We start from the raw sequence: 18,835 nt of genomic DNA on the forward strand, positions 1-18,835 counted from the left end.
TCGTCGTCGCAGGATGACGCTAAGGTATGGCGTTCAAGGCGTTGTCAAGGGGATGCACGTTGGGCCCACCACCTCCAGAAATGTGCTGCAGTCGCTGATGGGTTTTCGCGATGAACAGATCCCAACTGCCTTGTTGAGCTTGTGTTTGACGACTTGGATGTCCTTTGAACCGAGATGACAGTGATCGACAGCGATATGCGCTCGTCAGAAATTTGACGAGATGCAAGGAGTTGAAGCAAAGGTAAAGCATGCTCATCTAAAACCTACATGGCCAGGATGAGCAGATAGTGAACTCGAGCTTTTCGGTTATGCTGCAACAGTAAAGTTGCTGCAGGAGGCCGCCTGTGGCCGTTTACCCCGAAAGGTCAACGCGCAGCACGCGTGGCGCCTTCTTGGAAAAAAGTATCACGCTCCAAAGGCATGGACGATGAAAAGAGGTTTACTCGATGGCAGCTTGATCGTGGTGACGATTTTTTCATGCCACAACCAAGTTTTCTCAGCAGTGAATTCTTGATTCTTCCATTCATCGAGTGGGCGACATTATTGCATTGCCCAGTGTTCGGAGATGGGATGTTCGATTATTCTGAGATGGTCTAATCTCTTCCGAGATTGGTTGATCATGGCTATGCCACCCGCCACACATCATCATGCTTGGCTAAGCACTGGGCATTTCTCATGCTGGCCGTACGAAGAATTTCGATGAAGATCTCTCATGTGTAACGCTGATTCTGGGATCGGATCAAGATGCAGGAAGCATTGATATGCAGCGAGCAGGGAGGGAGGTATGGTGATAGACTTTGCCGTTCCTGCATGCGACCACGAAATATGCACGATTCAATTCTCAAGCGGCTGCCTTGGCATCTATTACGAAGCTTTTAGGTGTAGTTAGGCGTGTTCCGGCTTAGCTCCTGACCTAGAGCCCCGCTAAAGAAGGCCTGACCAGCAGGTGACCACGCTGCATGCAGGTACCGTGCCATTCAGCCCGCAGCTCCCGAACTTGTGTGCTGCGCTGCTGCTTCGTGCTATCTGCAAGCAATTCTCCATCTCCTCGTTCGATACTACCAACTCAACCGCCTCTCATCCTCCCTCTCTCCTTCCCTCTCCATCACCCACCAACACCCGCCTTTTGGCTCCTGTTTGCAGAAGGACCTTGTTCGGGTCTCCTTCTGCCAGGTTGCCGTCCACTCCTTACCAAACATCTCCTCAACTACCGGGTCAGCAACGCCCCCAACGCTGACACGACGACACCCGGCAATAACGTCGAAACCGCCTCAGACCGTTTGCAAGAGAACGAACTGGAGCGACCTCTTCTACACCTCCTATACATTATTTCTATGTGGCTATATTGAAGAGTACTACTTCCTAAGTGTTAATGGTGGCCGCGTTCTGTTCGAAAAAGTCCAGCGTTCAACTAGACCTCCAACGGGTGCTGGATCACCTTGCCATAAGCACAGTTCTATTACTTGAGCAGAGCTCCAGAATCAGAGTCGACAATGGCGTCAATGTCAATTCCACCGCCGCCATTGCCGATATCAGTGCCCATCGAAGGCCCTGTGACGCCTCCAAGTCACGGCATCGCAGGATGCCTTCGCGGAATCCTAATACCGTGGAGCTTCCGCTATTCTCATTCAACCCTGGAATGAGCACAGCACAGACCACACACAGCGATGAAAATCTGCCGTCATCCGAGGATGAGGTAATTGCGAAGCGTACGCGGCCTGCACCCCTGCCAGACTTCTCATTCAATCCCGGTGCGGACCTGACTCCCGACCGCGAGCCCAGCCCAACGCATCCAGTGCTGCAAGAGATGCAGCTGAACCAGCAACGCGCTGTGCGATCAGCACGCCCAGCACCGCTTCCAGCGTTCACATTCGGAAGTGCCGTGGCTTCAGCTACTCCAAGTCCTACTCGGTCGACATTTGGAGATGCACCAGGCTCGGCTGGCCCTGGTCACAAACGACGAGGAAGCGAATTCGTAGGCGGTGGAAAAGAAGGGACACAACTGATCAGTACGAGTCCGGCAAAGAGTGATTACAGGCCACCTCCTGTTAGCGGCCAGCCTCGAGGTCACATGCATCGGAGATCGCAGGCTGTGTCGATATCAGACATCGACACGTCGGACCTGATCAAGGTACAAGCACTGTCGAAGTCCCGCTCAGGCTCGCAGCCAGGCACTCCTTCGGACGCTACTTTCCCGACTCCCAGGCAAAGTCCTCCCAGACACTCGATCTCGCATTCGCAATCGACACCATCATCGCCTAGACGCGAAAGCTTGAACATGCCCAGACCAAGGGTCGGATTCGCGGATAGGGTTGAGATGATACCCAGACCACTTTCCTTGATATCGTCCGAGACGGAAGGCAGCTGCTCCACGGTTCGTGGGCACTCGGTTACTGGTAGCATCATTTCGATCGCTAGCGGCTTGTCTGGTCCTCCCTCTGCCGTCAACTCTCCGACTAGAGCTCGGACCTTGGATGACAGCCCAACGAGACCACGACCACGCACTGCCGACCCAGCAACGCTGATGTCTTCGGCTAGTACCAGATCCGCACCAGCTGAGCTCGAGATACCTAAGAGGCCTCTTTCAGCTTCCGGTTCTCCTAGTGCGCCTCTGTCGGACAGCCCGCCGAGCAAGAAGAAGCATTTCTGGTTCAGTCCCACTCCAAGCGATGATCTGCCGACACCGACCGCGACCTCCTCACCTATGGTCATTCCGTCTACTCTTCCAGCTCCACACGAACAGCCAAGACCCAAGACTTCTCCGGAACGTACAGCTAGTGTGAAGAAGAAGAGGAAGTACAACACATGGACTTCTGGGATCTTCTCACGGAAAACAGCAAAGCGACAGTCCAAGAATGCCAAGCGGACACCAACACCACCTGCCCTGATGCGACGGGCTTCGGATAGGATAAATGATGTCTTCGACCAGGACGATACAGTAGTTCTCCGCTCCGCCTCTCCCATCGCACACCGGACTCGACCCAAATCAACACCAATGGCATTGACATCGCCTCCACCAATGATGCAGACACAGTCAGAGCCAATCATCGACCTCGACGCTGTCATGGCCGATGCTCCCGCAGTGACACCGTCTCGTGGTCCTACTGGTCGCATTGCCAAGCTTCACAGTAGCGAACGTCGTGGCCAAGTTGACGCATTTGGGTCGTTTCACAAACGTGCTGAGTCGGCACCTGACATGCAACCTGTCAACCGAGCTTCCTTCAATATCCATAGAATGGGTAGCAATACTTCTTTGACCGAAGATGTGTTTGATGAGGAAGAGGAGGACAACTTCTTGGCTGGCAAAGAGACCGATGTCGACGAAGCGAAAGATGTTGAGTCGATGGTCTCACCCATGGGTATGGAAGATCGTGTCGAGGAGGGTCTAGGACTTGCTCTTTCGACCGACGATGTTGTCATTGTTGATCCGGAAGGAGATTTTGATCCGAATCGCTCCTCAAACTCGACCATCGAGGCCTTGCCGAACGAGTTGAAGCGGCCGGCATCATCGCCCATGATCTTCTCCTACTCTATCCCACATTCTCAGTACGCGTCTTCGACAGAAGGCCGGACAACATCGGCCTCCATGGTCTCATCGCCAGATGCCGAGCATGTCTCGTTCGAAAGCTTTCCCCGAGGACCGCGCTATCTAGGCGAGCCAAATCCTGACTTCGTACTGCGGGCCTCAAACGAAGACCTGCCATCACTGTCGGATAGCCACTCAAGTGGTATGATTCCGCGAATGTCAAGCAGCGCAAATACACGTTCCTCAGTCGAGCAGCGAGCCCACTCTGTTTGCGTTCCTGGTACTTCAAGATCAAGTCAGCCTGCATGGAAGCGCGCTAGTCTCGCCAGCTTGAACCGCCTGATTCCCGGATCTGCCAACGGTAGCAAGCTCAAATTCGAGGCTGTTCCTGCGGAGCAGCAGAGTGTACAGAGTGAGACGGTCGAGAAGCGCAAAAGTCATCGACTGAGCAAGCTGATGAAATTCTGGCGGAGCAAGGAGAAGCTGACTGAGTGATGAACATATCCCAACTCCGACTCATGCGGGGATTCTTACGAAAATTGGACTTACGGCTGACCTCAAGGGTGGTTGATTCGTCTCTTAACGATTTATGGTGTTACTTTTTGGCGATGGATTACTACCGGACATGATCACAGACACATTCTCCTTTCATGCACAACATTTTCTTCGAGCGAAACGCAACATTGTGGCATGGCCCAATTCTTTTTTGGACAGGTACCTCATCTCATCATTATTGAGCTGGCGGCATAACGTCTACTGGCGGCATAACGTCTACTGGCGGCATAACGTCTACTGGCGGCATAACGTCTACTGGCGGCGTTCCACTCATCGTGCCCGTTCTACTCTGACGATTGAGATTCGATGGCGAACATGGCGACCCGTTGTGGTGGTTGCGAGAACGAGGAGCATACGAGGAGGCTTTTCGCTCGACTGCATAGGCAGGCCTTCCCGCTTCTTTGAATCGCAGCTTTTCGACCTGGCAGCTGATTCGGGTGGAGGACTCCTGCAAGTGAATACTACATAGCATCAAGTAGCTCGAGCACAGTGGAGGAGATCGGTCATTACTGCTTCGCTCCGTCTGTCAGTTGGTGGAAGGAACGCTTGTACTCAGTTTGAGTACTCGATTTGGAAGCAGTAATGAAATATGAAGTTATTGCAGCCACCACAGCTTCCGCACTCTGCTTCAATCGTCGAGGCAGCTTTTCCTTCTGTTCGCTTCATCTTGATCTCGCGAGATATTGCTGCTTGCTCGGGTAAGCCTAATGTATGACGCTTGGCAACCACCACACGACCACACTGCAAGCAAGCAAGCCTGTGATGTCAACGCGTCCGTTCACATCTTGGATTCAGCGCTCTCCCGAGGCCTGTTCATTCATCATGCACGCAGATGAGTCCGGATCTGCATCCAAGTCCACATGCTAGCGCCAGTTTTCATGCAGGACTGGACTGTCCAGGTCAACTGCGGACGGGCAAACTAGGCGTCCAAGTGCTGCTGCCTTGTCGCTAGCCCACACCGCCGGCAGTGCATGATGCTCGCCGCTCGTTGGCTGGTTCCGAAATGTGTGACAGATCAAAGTCGAAGATCATGCAGGCGTGTCTTGACAGCAACATCTGAACATCTAGCATGCGAGCGTCTAATATCAATTTCCGACTGGAATCCCGAGTCGTAGTGTCGCCAGGACCAGACTCTGATCTTATCTACCGGTCACTCCAGGTGCTCTGAACTCTCCAATCCAGCAGCATTGTGACAATGGCGCCGTCTTCGGATCACGTACCATATATCTTCAAGTACGTGAATTCCTGTGGCGAACGAGGTAAGTCTCTACTAAGTGGAGCAATAGATATAAAGATCCAGGTCCCGAACATGTGCTTAACGTGTTCTACCTGCAGCGCATGAGCGAAAGTGATCGTCAGCAAGTCATCCATGGGCTGTCTGAGAAGCCAGATGAGGATCTCGTGCAACGTCTGATTGTAGACGTGGCACAACCGCCTGCACCACGGAAGCTACAAGAAAAGAAGTGGATCAGAGACTACGTCCCGGGGCCCGATGTCATTCTAGCTATCGCGAAGGACGCAGTATCGACTGAGTCGAGAAAGGATGAGAATTCGTACACGAGTATCATCTTCGTGGACCGCGCGTGGGACTTAGGTAATGTGATAGCCACGCACTGGGAGACGGCAGAAGATGGCGAGACGAAGGCTCTGGCTGCGGTGCGTGTGCCGATGAGGAATGCTAACTTTCTGCTCACGGCTTGCGACAAGATCGAGGGCTTGACACTAGCTCGGTGTTTAGGATTAGATGCATACGAGCACTCGCGCGTGAACTTGTACGAGGACCTCAAGGGGCTGGACGAGATGCACATGTCTACCAGAATCGACCCGGACTTCCAATGGCCGAGTCATCTGCCAGCTTCAAGCTTGCAAAACAACAAGCCGACGATCATCTCACTGCGCCACCTGAGCGACGAAGCGATTTCGACGCTCAAGCAGCGGATCATGGAAGGCCAAGGCTCTGACAACATCGCAGACGATGTGATCATCCACAACTGGCAAGGTCCCGAGCCAACACGAAGAACGTTTCTCCGCGACATGTTGATCACAATGCAAATTAGATCTTCCGATCCGGAAGCACAGCTTTATGCTTTTTTTGTGGACTACATGCTCCACGGCGAGGAAGCAAGATCCCGTCAAATCCTTGCCGTTTCACGCTCAGACCGCTTAGTGAGAGATGAGTCCAGTGCTGTGGAGGTCCTCCCCGTCTTCACCGAACATTTCCTCCGCGTGTGGGATGCTGGAAAGATGCGTAAGGACGTCAGTGAAGAAGGGAAACTGGTCGATATTTGGAAGGTGGAGCATGTGGACGACTTAAACGCTTCTTCATTTGGTAGGGTGGCGCCCTCCTCCGATGCTCAGCGTCGTCGATGTCTTTGGATATGCTAACGCCGCTGCTGCTGAAGATCATGCGTTCAATGCTTGCCCTGTATTCTTCCTGCAGCCTTTCACGGCTGATCAAGAGCGTGAGATCCGCAAGCTCGTGTGCGGGATTGGGCAGTACGAGGAAGGCGAGGTAAGTCTTATTGGAGGTGTCATCGACCATAAGTGACAGCGATGACTGATCCCTGGTCCGAAACCGTCGCAAAAGCCCCTTCGCGAGCAGAGTCCCTACTGACACCCGCTTTCCCGCGGCCGGAAACAGGACTGGGGACATACCTTCACATGGTTCGGCTACATCTTCCCTCCATCCACCCTCTCAAGCGACAGCGAGGCCGCCACAATTCACACACTCGAGGACCTTCGAGACCAATGGGAAGCGAGCGATCCCTTCTCTCCTTTTTTCGATGCTGTCAAAGCTGGCCCAATCCGAATGCACCGGTATCCGTCGAACTTCATTGCTGTCGACGAGAAGATATTCGACAAGGAAGAGCCGAAGGTCTGGCTGGCCAGCTCGCTCGATTTCCATGGGGAGGATACTTCGGATTCTTTGGGATGGATTTATGGGCGGGTTGCACCGAGGGAGAGCTATAATTGCTGGTGCAAGTAAGTGCTAGCCTTTCACTTTGCAGAGGGAAGACACACAGTGGTGTTGACCTTTCCTGTGTAGTCTCGATATCGCGAATATAGGGCCCGAGGAACTCGTCGATGCACCAGCGAAGAAGTTGTGGTTGAGTGATCTCAAGGCGTATAGAGAGGAGGACTGGGATGGGGACCAGGACGAAGATGGTGTGTGGGAGGAGCAAGGTGATGGTTCAATGGAGTGGAGAGTCAAGGAGGACGAGGATGGCAGCCAAGACAGCAAGGACTGGGTTGTAGTCAGTTCGGCTGGAGTTGAAGACAATGGGCATGGAGTTGGAGACGAGTCCCGAGATGGGGCTGGTTCACAGGACCCAGGCCCTCGTAAAGGAGGGAACGCACCACGGAAGCTGTTGGGAGGACCGAGCGTGGCGGATTGATCGAAAGTTGTTGGAGATCACAGCAGCCAGAGACTCCGGAATGTGCGAAGCACGACGGACTGACTATATCGGCAGGTACGATTAGCTACACATTCGGTGATCATACCATCAACCTCGATGCACTTGAGCATGGCAATGGTTGAGGCGGTGCCGCTGTTCCAGACAGCTGGTATCTGAGAAGATCGACTGCCTCCACAACCTTGTGTGAATGTCGCCTGCGAATATCGAAAAGAGAGTAGATCGGTCATCATCGAGCTACACACCACGGTCTCCGTTTGCATATTGTACTATGAAAGGCCATTAGAATTCGGTCTGTCCTTGGCTAGCAGGACAGCCTTGTTCATCGCAGCGCATTCCGTGCTGCGTGTCATCAGGATTGGCAAGTGTCCCGCCAGGGTTCCTGGAATCCTTGAAGGAACACAGCATCAGGCGTCCGTTCCCAGCCATATGCAGCGCCCTGAGAATGCTTGATCTGCGTACCCCAGATCAGCTCGGGCAGCCTTATAAGGCACTTTCCGATATGCGTCGGTGCTGAGCACGTTCGTCGGAGGATGAAACAGGATACCAACTCGCGAAGGAATGCCCCATCGACTGCCATGCATAAAGGCAAAGAGGAGATGCGAGCAAAAGATGCCTCGCGTGGAGGACGAGATGTTTCTACAGCAGGCCTGGAACCTCTGCAAAACATATTTAGCACACGTGTCGAGTCGAGGTCAGCATACAAACTCGCCTTCCACTGACAAAGGATCGAACGAGAAGAGCCTCGTCGACTTGAAAGCAGAGCCCGGCCTCACCACGAACTCAAAAAACCCCGACCAAAAAGCATAATGACAGCTACAAACCCTCCCACACCTCCCCCTGATCATCGACAACAAGCCCTACACCGCAGACACCACCACCAAAACCCACACTCACTACTCCGCCAACCTCTCCGCTGACTACTGCACCTACACCTCCGCCACCCCGACCTCCGCCCAAGCCGCCGCCGCCTCCTCCTTCAAGGCCTTCCAAACATGGCGCAACACCACTCACATCCAGCGCCGCAGCATCCTCCAGAAGACCGCCGCTCTCCTCCGCGAGAACCAAGAAGAGTTCTCCCAGATCTACGTCACCGAAACCAACTGCGCCCCACTCTGGGCCGCCCTCAACATCCAATGGTCTGCAGCTCACATCGAGGAGATGGCTGGACGGATCACGTCCGTCATGTCCGGTGAACTCCCTCTGCTGCAACAGGACCCCAACATGGCGTTCGCCATGGTGTATAAGGTACCCATCGGACCCGTGCTGAGTATCCCGCCGTGGAATGCCGCCGTGTACCTCGCCTGTCGGGCCATTGATACGCCACTGGCGGTTGGCTGCACGGTTGTGTTGAAGGCAAGCGAGCAAGCGCCAAGGACGCAGCACTACCTTGCTTCTCTCTTCCATAAGGCAGGCCTGCCTCCGGGTGTGCTGAATGTAGTGCAAGCCGCTCGCGAGGATGGGGCGCGCGTCACGGAAGCGCTCATCGCGCATCCTGCGATTCGGAAGGTGGAGTTCATCGGTAGTGCGGCTGTTGGACGCTCGATTGGGGGCGCTGGCGGGGAAACACTTGAAGCCAGTGCTGATGGAGCTGGGTGGGAAGTCTGCGCTGATCGTGCTGGAGGACGCAGATTTAGAGGCTGCTGCTCGAGCGGCGGTCACAGGTGGGTATATCCATGGCGGGCAGGTTTGTTTTAGTACAGAGCGAGTGATCGTGCGGCGCGAGGTTGAGGCTGAGTTCGTAGAGGTGTTGAAGAAGGTTGCGGCGGCCTGGGAGCCGATGCCTGCTGTAGGGACCGCGGGTCCGCAGAGGACGGTGAAGTTGGTGAAGCAGGCTGTTGATGCAGGCGCGGAGATGGTGTACGGTGACGGAGGGTTGGTAGATGACACGAAGACTCGGCCAGTCATTCTGCGCAATGTGCCCAACGAGGCGGAGATTGCTGATGAGGAGTCCTTTGGGCCGGTGTTGGCGCTGTATACAGTCGACAGTGATGAGGAGGCGGTGCGCGTGGCAAATGATACGCAGTATGGTTTGGCTGGCGGAGTTTATGGGAGGGATGTGATCAGGGCGATGAGGGTCGCGAAGCAGCTGGAGGTTGGGCAGGCGCATGTAAATCATGCTATGGGGACGGGCCAGGATGAGGGTGAGTTGCTGACTTCTTCCCCAAGCAACCGTCGAGCTGACCCACGGCACAGCGACCATACCCGTTGGCGTGACCAAAGCCAGCGGCTTCGGCAGAGGGCAGAATGGCAATTTTGGGCTGGAAGAGTTCCTTCCGTTGAGGACTGTCACGGTATCCGAGATTCAGCTTGCGCCGGCAGTAGGTGGTGAGGCCAATGGTGAACATGCCAGTGGCGGGCATTGATGTAGGTAACTCCAAGATAGCGCATACTGCGGACACAAGGCACCAACCACAGCCTACTCTGTCCTGGCTTCCGATTCCCCTATTGAACACCACCAATGACTCGATCAACCATCAACCCACTGGCACCCAAGTAGTTCCTCGGATCACACAACTCAGCCAACTTCTTTTGGCCGATCCTCGAGCTCACCTCCTCATCCTCCCTCAACACCTCCAACAACGTCGTTTTCTGCTCTATCGCCTCTTTGCATGCCTTGTACACAATATCATGCCCCTTTTGCCTACCGACCTCCCTCCCCAGCTCCAGCATCACCGCCTCTCCCACGATCAACCCCTTCGTGCTCAACAAATTGCCCAACATCGCCTCCTCATTCACCACCAGCCCCCTTAGCACAAAACACGTCTGGTGTAGGCTGCCTACACACAGCACGAAACTGTCCGGCACGGCAACCCATTCTAAATGCCAGGGCCCGCTGGCGCGCTCGAAGTCGACGACCATGGCATCGAGGCCTAAACCGGCGTTCGCGCGCAGCACTTTGCTTGCTGCCAAAATGACCTCGCTGCTGATGGGATTGCGTTTCTGTGGCATAGTGGAGCTTGCGCCGCGGTGCGGGACGAAGGGCTCGGCGACCTCGGAGAGCTCGTTGGAGGACATGAGCATGATGTCGTAAGCGATTTTGGCGAGGGAGCGCCGACCAGGGCGAGGAAGTTCAAGATCTCGGCGATGGTGTCCCTGGTTGTGTGCCAGGTTATGGATGGGTCATAGAGATTGAGTTCGCGGGCGAGTTGGGCGCGGACCTGGAGGCCCGCTGAGGTAGTGCCAAGCGAGGCCAGCGTTCCGGCTGCGCCGCCGAATTGCACCAGCAGACAGCGCGGTTCGAGCTCATTGAGTCGTTGGAGGTGCCGTTGGATGGAGGAGAGATAAACGGCGCATTTGTAGCCGAATGTTACAGGAAGGGCGTGCTGGAGGTGGGTGCGGCCTGCCATGGGTGTGTTGCGGTGTTGTTTGGAGAGGGAAGTGAGGGTGGATGAGAGCTCATCTAGGTAGCGGCGAACAATCGTCAGACCAGACTTGATTTGCAGTATGGATGCACAGTCTTGGATGTCTTGGGTAGTGGCACCCCAGTGGATGTACTTGGCTGCTTCCGCGCGGGCGGCCAGTTCATCGTCGTTGAAAGGAATCCCCTCAGGAAACTTCGCCGCTTGTGCAGTGAGCTGCCTCAACAGTGGCAAGACAGGATAGCCGACGATCTCGGTCTCGGCCTCCAGCCGCTCATAGTCAATCTTGACCGTCTTCAACGCCTTGGTGATGATATCGCCAGCTTTAGGAGGTATCACGCCAACAGCAGATTCCGCTCGTGCCAGAGCGGCTTCCACATCGATCATGCGCTGCGTGTAAGCAGTGTCAGAGAAGACATCTCGGATCTCTGATGTACCGAAAAGGTTACGAAATAGCCTCGAGTCGAGAGCTGAGATCGCCATGATGACAGCAGAGCCGGCTAGCTAGTCGTTCGCGTATACCAGGCCGTCCAGAACGGGCAACACGTAAAGTGGCCTCCCAGAGATGAGTTGCCCAGTAGCTACCAGGTTCGTACTTACTACCTGGCAATGAACCTACCTTGGATAGAAACCCGAGCTCTGTGTCCCCGGTCTGTGGTCCTCTCGGTAGATTATGAGCCAACAGCGGCGTGTACTTAGTATCTTTCTGGTTCTGTCCTGGCGCCACTAGAATCTCCTCCTGCTGTCTCCTGAAAGAGTTGCTCCTTACTATGCGTTCACCAGTAGCGTCAGTGTACTTCGCCGTGTTCTCATATGCATTCCTCACTTTGCACGACTGGGATCGGATCATTCATAGCATCTTCTGTTTGCTCGGTGCCTCAGATCTCTAACATGTCGTCGAGTGACGTTTGGCCGAGGCCAGTGCCATGATGCCCGTACCCCAACCCGGGGTTGGGGGAGGCAGATCTCCGAAGGACCAGGAGTTGCTTTCATAACGGTTGGAGAAAGGCTTCTGAAGGTTTGCTCAACGCGTCGCGCAGGAGCACTTTCTTGTCCTTTCTGCTCAGCTGTGCCGGCTATGTGACACCGTGCCTGAAGTGTCGCACTTCGATTCACGATCAGGGTATCAGCAGCCAATTTGAGATGCGCATCGATGACAAGGTAAGGTCGGCAGCACCTGCGATGACAATGTAGGTATATTAGAATTGCTTCATTCCGATCTTCAGGTTCGTCATGCACAAAACATGAAAGGCACGTTGATCGTCAGGTGCTTGGGCTGGAACGCTACCTGGGTACTTACATGTCCAGTATAGACTTCCATACCAAGGCGCAGCAAGCTGAAAAGCCAGCCAAACAACTCCGTATGAGTACCTTAACCTTTCCATGATGTCGCGCAGATACCTGTGCAAGGCAGATTCGCTGTTGATCATGGTATATAATTCAACGCTGGCCCCGAGGTCTGTCTGGACAAAATACCCTTCTTATCGTTATGAGACTTCCGGAGCTCAACGCAGCCACCATGGTCGAAGGACTCCCTCAAGGCCACGCTGTACAAAGCACGATGCCCCAGCATAGCGAGACACCACCATCTGCAAACACGACGACACAAGACGTCAATGCAGGACCGTCCGCCATCACGATACCACCACAAGCGGATGCAGCGGTATCTGCAGGCGCGATGCCACCACAGAACACGAACACGACGACCTCTGTACATACGCCCCCACAGCCCACGGACACCGTGGGCTCTGCAAGCACGATGCCGCAACACACAATTGAGGTGACCTCTGCAGGTACGGCGACGGAGACAACGAGTCAGAAGAGAAGAGCCTCCCTATCTCGCACCCTTTGGACTGTCCTTGGGATGTTCTTCCTCGCTTGGGTCTTCGCAGAGGTCTTCTCGTCGGCCTATACCGTGCCGTTCATGGTCTACGAAGATGGCACCATAGTTCGGTCCAACTTTTCCCATGATTCACGGTCACTGGACTGCCGATTACGTCCTATCAAACTGGAGTCCTACGAGATGATCCATGTCTGCCGCTCGCCGTGGACGAATAGCAGACCAGTCAGCGATAAGAATCCCATCGTGCTCCAAGCCAGTGATGAAGACATGGCTCAGAGCTGGGCAATCTGGACCCACGAGCAGCGGCAGAAAGATGTGACAACCACATCATCACTCGAAGCAGCGCATGACGAGAACACCCCAACATCACCACTACAGAACACGAATACGTCACCATTACCATCACAGACTAGCACAGCTACACCAATGCTGCCACCGCCGCAGAATACAACGTCGACAGCGTCCACATTAGCGCAGAACACGACTCCAACATCGCTACCACTAGAGGAAACAATGTTATCACCACCACAAAATACAACAACACTGAGTTCATCAGCCGAATCACTGCAGACTACCACTTCCGCACCACTGCCCTTACAGCAAACGACATCAGTGCCGTCAATGCTATCTATAGTGATGGCGACAATGACCACGTCGGCGCCCCAAAAAATGGTGACCATCACATTGACACTGCAGGATACGCCTCCGGAATCGTGGCCTACGTGGCCATTCCGAGAAGAAGAGGAAGCCCGGGTGAAAGAGCTGGTAACGATACGCAGAGACCTGGAGACCATTAGAGGGTTTTTGGCCCTTTCATTGGCCTGTTTCTTCTTAATGTCCGGCATGTGTGCGATCATTATTTTCCTTAGACGTCAAAGCTCGGACGGTGCAGCCAGTCAGCAACAAGACCTCGAGAGCGGCAGACAACCGACTTCGTCCTCGGACTCGGCTGCCTCCGAAGAGGCTGGGGAAGAGGTAGTCTTCGAAGCAGATGACTCCGTTGACGACAGCGACTCGGTCGAGACGACGGAATCGGTGGAGACTGACATCTCAGAAGAGACGGAGAAGTTGCTTGCTGCTGAGCGAGCCGTCAGCGTGGCGAAGTAAAGTACAGCGATACGCAATGTGAATGAATGGCGCAAGGCTGGCCTTCTTTTCATCGGTTGTCTAACGTTCAACATCTCAACTGAATGTACTCGTGCGATTCACGAAGCTCGCAACTTTTTGCATCTGCTGGCAATGTCAAAAGACTCCACTGTACCAAATAGAGATGCAAACATGGATACTAGCCTGCCTTTCTGAGCGGAGTGTGGTAGTGGGATACAGGGGAGCGGGAATTTTCCGAGGACAACATCCTGCCCAGCTCCAATGAAGCGATCACGACCTTATGCGACTGCTGATGGCGTCGACAAGGCTCCGCTAAATCAGATGGAAATGCGACGGATGAAGCTAGACTGCCTTGTTGGGAGTTGGGCGAAGCAGTGCGGCGGAGGGAAGAGGGGGAAAGGGCATTTCCTGGCGCAGCGTCGCAATAGGTCACGACGCTGGTGGATTTGTCCATGACATCGCTGGGGATCCGCTGTATTAGATAGAAGTGCAGACTTGGAAGCCGGCCTGCCATGTTGGGAGCTGAATGGACCAGCGTGGCTGAGGGGAGGGGTGGAGCGGATACGTCTTGGTACCAACCTCTCAGCTGACCATCCGGAAGCCGCAATGCGGCTTGCGTCCTTTGTGTACCTGCATAAAGGCTCCGCAATATCGGATGAAAATGCACAGTAGGAAGCTGACTTGCCTTTTTGGGAGCTAGGCGGAGCGTGGTGGCGGAGTCGAGGGGTAGGGTGGAGCGGAAAGTTACCAGAATCAAGATCTCAGCTACCCAGGACTTCGCGTAACGTACTTGCTGATGACGTCAAAGGCACTTCAGCAAAACCAGACAGAAGTGCAAAGCGGGAAGCTGGCCTGCCGATTCGGACCAAGAATCAGTCGTCATTCTGGTACAATGCACCGGTTGCCCACCACCCAACATCGACTTTCACACGCTTGCCTCCCCGTTCACAACACCTATGAGGCTCTACTTGAATATCATCACTGACTCTCCCAGGCCAGCGTTTGGTCACGGCGCGGCCTCGTCCCCGCCGGGACAGCAGTCTCTCTGAAATGGCTCTGTCGAACAACGAATTTTGAGGTCCGTCAATTCTGCGAAAAAATGTTATGAGACTAAGCCCATTCAATAGCCATAGTCATGAAGTACTGCCATGATCAGGGGCAATCAGCTGGATCAAGCCGCCGTCGTGCTATCGCGTCTGGGAACAAGGGCCTACACGTCTTGGCGTTCTGTAAGGCGAAGACGCTGAGGGAAGGCCAGAGCGGGAATGTCCAGGACTACGGGAGCGAGACGAAGCGCAGAAATGACTGAGCTTGGAGTGTCAACGACGGAGCAACCCTCGATACTCTTGGTCGGTCCGCTGGACATGCAAGATCTTGTCATCCGGTTTTACGTAGGACCGAGCCTCAGCCGGTTGACAGCCAGGCAATCATGGAAGGTGCTGCTGGGTGAGACACCTGACGATCGTGGCGCCAGACAGTAGTTGTGATGGAAGGAGCGATCGTGTCGCGCGCCTGCTGGCTTTGCCAACTCAGCAGAGGGAGAGGGGAAGGTGCAGTCTAAGTGAAGACGTCATCCGGCTCGTGTAATGCTCCGCCAGAGCCGGTTGACCAGGTAGTTGAAGTGGAAGGTGTCAACCCCAGGTGGCCCCTGCTGCTTGTGATGCAGACATGCTGTAGGAAGAAGGTGCGATTGCCTTGTGCTCCTGCTGTCACTGCTTGCCTGGAGTGTTGAAAGGGCAGTAGCAAGTTAGTGACACGCTGTCATCCGGTTTTGTACAGAGTTCTGACCAGACCGGATGACAAGTAGTAAACAAGATTTATACGAGACCGGATGATCTAGGTGTTATCAAGACTTACATGAGACCGGATGACGCCCAATATAGCACTGCCCGTCGACAAGTACCAGCCCTTGTGAGCGTCTAGCGCTTTCTCGCACCAGCACATAGCGTTTTCTACGACATGAGGGACCTGTTCGTGGTCTCGGACCCGCTGGATTGCACGGACAAAGCATCTCGTACTGCGATGGATCGATGATGCGGTGAACATATATTTGCGCACGGTGCACAGGGTGTCAGCCTGTGGTGCAGCATACGTTGAATGTTGCTATCATCCATTTGCTGAACGCGCTGTTCTCTGCACCACGGAATGCGATGTCCAGCGTAGCGAGGATGAGATGCTTTGACACATGCATGAGTCTACGAGGAACGTTCATGGTAGGGTTCTCAACAAGCTGCCACACAGAAAAGGCCACAAGCAGAGTCAGCGAATTTTGAAGTATTTTCATTCATTGCAAATGACGAAGGCGCAACAGCCGAACCTCGAATAACGCCCTGCTCTCACTCAGTGAAAAGGTCGCTTTCGTACAGAAGAGCCTGATCACAGAGAATATGGCCGTTGCTCATCCGTGCACGAAGTCCTCAAAACCAGCTCCGAAGCTCGACAATCCCACAATAGTAACGCCGTCATGTACACATCAGATGATCACAAATCCTTTCCATGCATAAGCTGGTCGGAGCAGCATCATATCAAATCGTGCCCTCTCACGGCGGGAAGCCGACGCTATGCAAGCCCGTCAACCAGCTGCGAACGTTAGCATCGAGTTTCGCCTGTGATCGCAAGACCTCGCGGCGAAGCTCGTTGAGTTCGTCCTGCTGCTTCTGGTGTTGGTGAGCCAGCAGCTTCTCGTCATCCTCGACGGTCGAACTGCTGCGTTGTTGCTGGACTCGATCGAGGCTTTTCTGGTACAGGCACTCGACGCCGTTCTCATCATACTTGACTCGTTGCCGCAAACGACGAGTCGTTCGCTTCAGTGTTGACCTCTGTGGCGAGGATGTATTCACGACAACATTGTTATTGTCATTTGGACAGCGATCCTACCGCGTCCGACCACCAAGCACGCTGTTCTGGGCAACACCATTGCTGCCAACCCGACCACTGGTCTTGCGGACCTTGCCTCGCTCATCGGTTGACCGCCGCATAGGACTCTCGCGCTCCTTGATGGAGCCTCGCGTCTTTGTCAAGCCAGCCAGAGAACCATTGCCAGAGGCGTGCATGCCCGATGCACTTCGCCGAGGTGTCTTTGAGCGAGTATTGCCAGCGATGCTCGGTGATCGGCTTGGAGCACGAGAATCGGACATGCCGAGTTTCTTGTTGGGTGAGGATGTCTGCATCTGGTTTTCCGAGTCGACGTCATCGGTCCAGACATTATTGCCATCGGCATTGCCGAAGACCACGTCAGCGTCGCGGTCTTCATAGATGCCCATATCGCCCATATCGATGGTCTTGGTGGTGGTGGTCGTTGTCGTAGTGTAGCTGACAGAACGACCTTTGCCCTTGGCGCTGGTGGCGTTCGGGCTCCGGCTAGCAGATCTACGAGCGGCAAGACGCTGCAGGATGTACTCCTCATCCGAGTCCGTCAGCCCAGTGGTTGCTTCTACCGCCTTCTCGGTGTTGTTATTGACGCTGGCACGGAAGCCGGCTGAGGTGGATCGTGCATATGTATGACCTCGAGGATCCATACGAGCATACTTTCGTGGCTGACCTGGTGTTGGTGCTGGCAGGTTCTCGTCTTGTGCAGCGGTAGCATTCACATCGTTTCCATCGATCTCGCCAAGAGCAGCACGCTGGACCGAGCTTCGCTGCGGTGTGGCCATCTGATTGCCAGAGAATTGGCGCATGGGTGTCTTTGAACTCAGGCCACGTGGAGTGGATGGCTTCGCTTCCCTCTCATACTTGGCTTTAATGGTGTCTTCATACTGCCACTCTCGGAACGTGCCCTGGTTCATGTGCAGCCAATGCTGTTGAGGACCAACCACCATGCCAGGACGCATGAAGCGCATGAAAGCAATGACTTCGTTGGCTGTGAAGCCGTGACGGTAGATGAGGTAGGCTCCGATCAAGCAGCCTGTCCGACCAAGACCAGCCTTGCAGTGGACGGCAATAGCTTTGCGCCTGGAGATCTGGTCCGCTGCAAGCTTGATGAACTTTCGTACGATCGGTAGCTGCGGACATGTGCCGTCCTCGAAGATCATGTCAATATGTTGGATGCCGAGAGCAGTGAAGTATGACGGGCAGTACAGTTCGCTGTTGAGGCGAACTACCAGGCCAACATTGCGCTGGACGAAGTGTGTGAGGACATTCTTGAACGGCTGGCTGATCCGTGCGCCTGCAATCTCGGGTATGCACGACGGAAGCGTGGCATACGCGGGTGATGTGGGCGGAATCGGAGCGGTAGGCTCTGACTGAGGTGATGCGAAAGCGACAAACTGTGGCGAGACCCAATTGAAGTCACCCATATCGACTCGCTCGTAACGTTCATATCTGCGGTTGATCAGCACTGTTGTCGATCTAGGGTTGAACTGACTCACTCTTCAAGATTGAACTCCTTCAACTGGCACAAGTTCTCCTCCTTTGCCTTCCACACACCATAGACGATATCCTGGATGTTCAAGACAAAGTCTGCCTGACTGTACCCAGCATCTCTGAAGGGCATATAAGGAGGGTCTGCCTGCGCGATGGGCGCGAGCGCAAGATGTGGTGGCCATGCCTGAATCAAGACCATATAGCAAGCTACCAGACAGGCGGCATTTGCTCGACTGCGTGCATCTGCCCGGCTCCAGAATACGACGGCGCGATCGCTGTTGGCTGGGTCGCCAAGGATCTCATGGAAGTGTACAGCGAAGCGATACAAGTGTCCAACATGAAGCGGACCGAAGTCGTGGTGGAAGGCATTGTACAGAAGAGAGTCATCGATGGTGAAGTAGACGGGCGGAGGGCGCACTGCGACTGGTGTTGGGCCCGTTGTGGCTCTTGATGACTTCTTGTGAGGTGATCGCTTCGGTGCTGTAGGGTATGGGAACGGTGTGTTTTCGTTCGGAGCTTGGGTGTATGAAGCGAGGTAGAGTCGATCTGAGGAAAGATCAGCTGGGGCATGCTCACATGGAAGTCACTGTTTCTGGTCGCGCATACCTTGAATGTACTCAATGACCTGGCCGTAGCTTGTAGGCTGCGCCGTGAGGGACGGCATGGC

General features: G+C 54.5%; 6 protein-coding genes across 6 annotated transcripts; 4 read left to right on the forward strand and 2 right to left on the reverse strand.

The window, feature by feature from the left end:
* Positions 1-1,582: 1,582 nt before the first annotated feature.
* On the forward strand, positions 1,583-4,021 carry AB675_7000 (uncharacterized protein; the record flags this gene model as incomplete). The annotated part of the gene is made up of 1 exon (XM_018147334.1): positions 1,583-4,021. The coding sequence occupies one exon, from the start codon at positions 1,583-1,585 to the stop codon at positions 4,019-4,021; it is 2,439 nt and encodes an 812-aa protein (XP_018003117.1).
* A 1,255-nt stretch (positions 4,022-5,276) lies between these two features.
* Positions 5,277-7,476, forward strand: AB675_7001 (uncharacterized protein; the record flags this gene model as incomplete). Its single annotated transcript, XM_018147335.1, has 5 exons — positions 5,277-5,314; positions 5,368-6,410; positions 6,484-6,593; positions 6,723-7,063; positions 7,128-7,476. The coding sequence occupies 5 exons, from the start codon at positions 5,277-5,279 to the stop codon at positions 7,474-7,476; spliced, it is 1,881 nt and encodes a 626-aa protein (XP_018003198.1).
* A 630-nt stretch (positions 7,477-8,106) lies between these two features.
* AB675_7002 (Salicylaldehyde dehydrogenase) lies at positions 8,107-9,860 on the forward strand (the record flags this gene model as incomplete). The annotated part of the gene is made up of 4 exons (XM_018147336.1): positions 8,107-8,241; positions 8,311-9,016; positions 9,075-9,638; positions 9,691-9,860. 4 exons carry the CDS (start codon positions 8,107-8,109, stop codon positions 9,858-9,860), a joined length of 1,575 nt encoding a protein of 524 aa, XP_018003411.1.
* Positions 9,861-9,939: 79 nt separating this feature from the next.
* Positions 9,940-11,339, reverse strand: AB675_7003 (uncharacterized protein; the record flags this gene model as incomplete). Its single annotated transcript, XM_018147337.1, has 2 exons — positions 9,940-10,497; positions 10,554-11,339. The coding sequence occupies 2 exons, from the start codon at positions 11,337-11,339 to the stop codon at positions 9,940-9,942; spliced, it is 1,344 nt and encodes a 447-aa protein (XP_018003325.1).
* A 1,036-nt stretch (positions 11,340-12,375) lies between these two features.
* On the forward strand, positions 12,376-13,806 carry AB675_7004 (uncharacterized protein; the record flags this gene model as incomplete). The annotated part of the gene is made up of 1 exon (XM_018147338.1): positions 12,376-13,806. One exon carries the CDS (start codon positions 12,376-12,378, stop codon positions 13,804-13,806), a length of 1,431 nt encoding a protein of 476 aa, XP_018003386.1.
* A 2,873-nt stretch (positions 13,807-16,679) lies between these two features.
* On the reverse strand, positions 16,680-18,832 carry AB675_7005 (Tyrosine-protein phosphatase cdcA; the record flags this gene model as incomplete). Its single annotated transcript, XM_018147339.1, has 3 exons — positions 16,680-18,126; positions 18,174-18,714; positions 18,775-18,832. The coding sequence occupies 3 exons, from the start codon at positions 18,830-18,832 to the stop codon at positions 16,680-16,682; spliced, it is 2,046 nt and encodes a 681-aa protein (XP_018003462.1).
* Between the last annotated feature and the right edge of the window lie 3 nt (positions 18,833-18,835).

This window comes from Cyphellophora attinorum (assembly GCF_001299255.1).
Source record: "Cyphellophora attinorum strain CBS 131958 chromosome Unknown Contig5, whole genome shotgun sequence".
Classification (NCBI taxonomy): Eukaryota; Fungi; Ascomycota; class Eurotiomycetes; order Chaetothyriales; family Cyphellophoraceae; genus Cyphellophora; species Cyphellophora attinorum.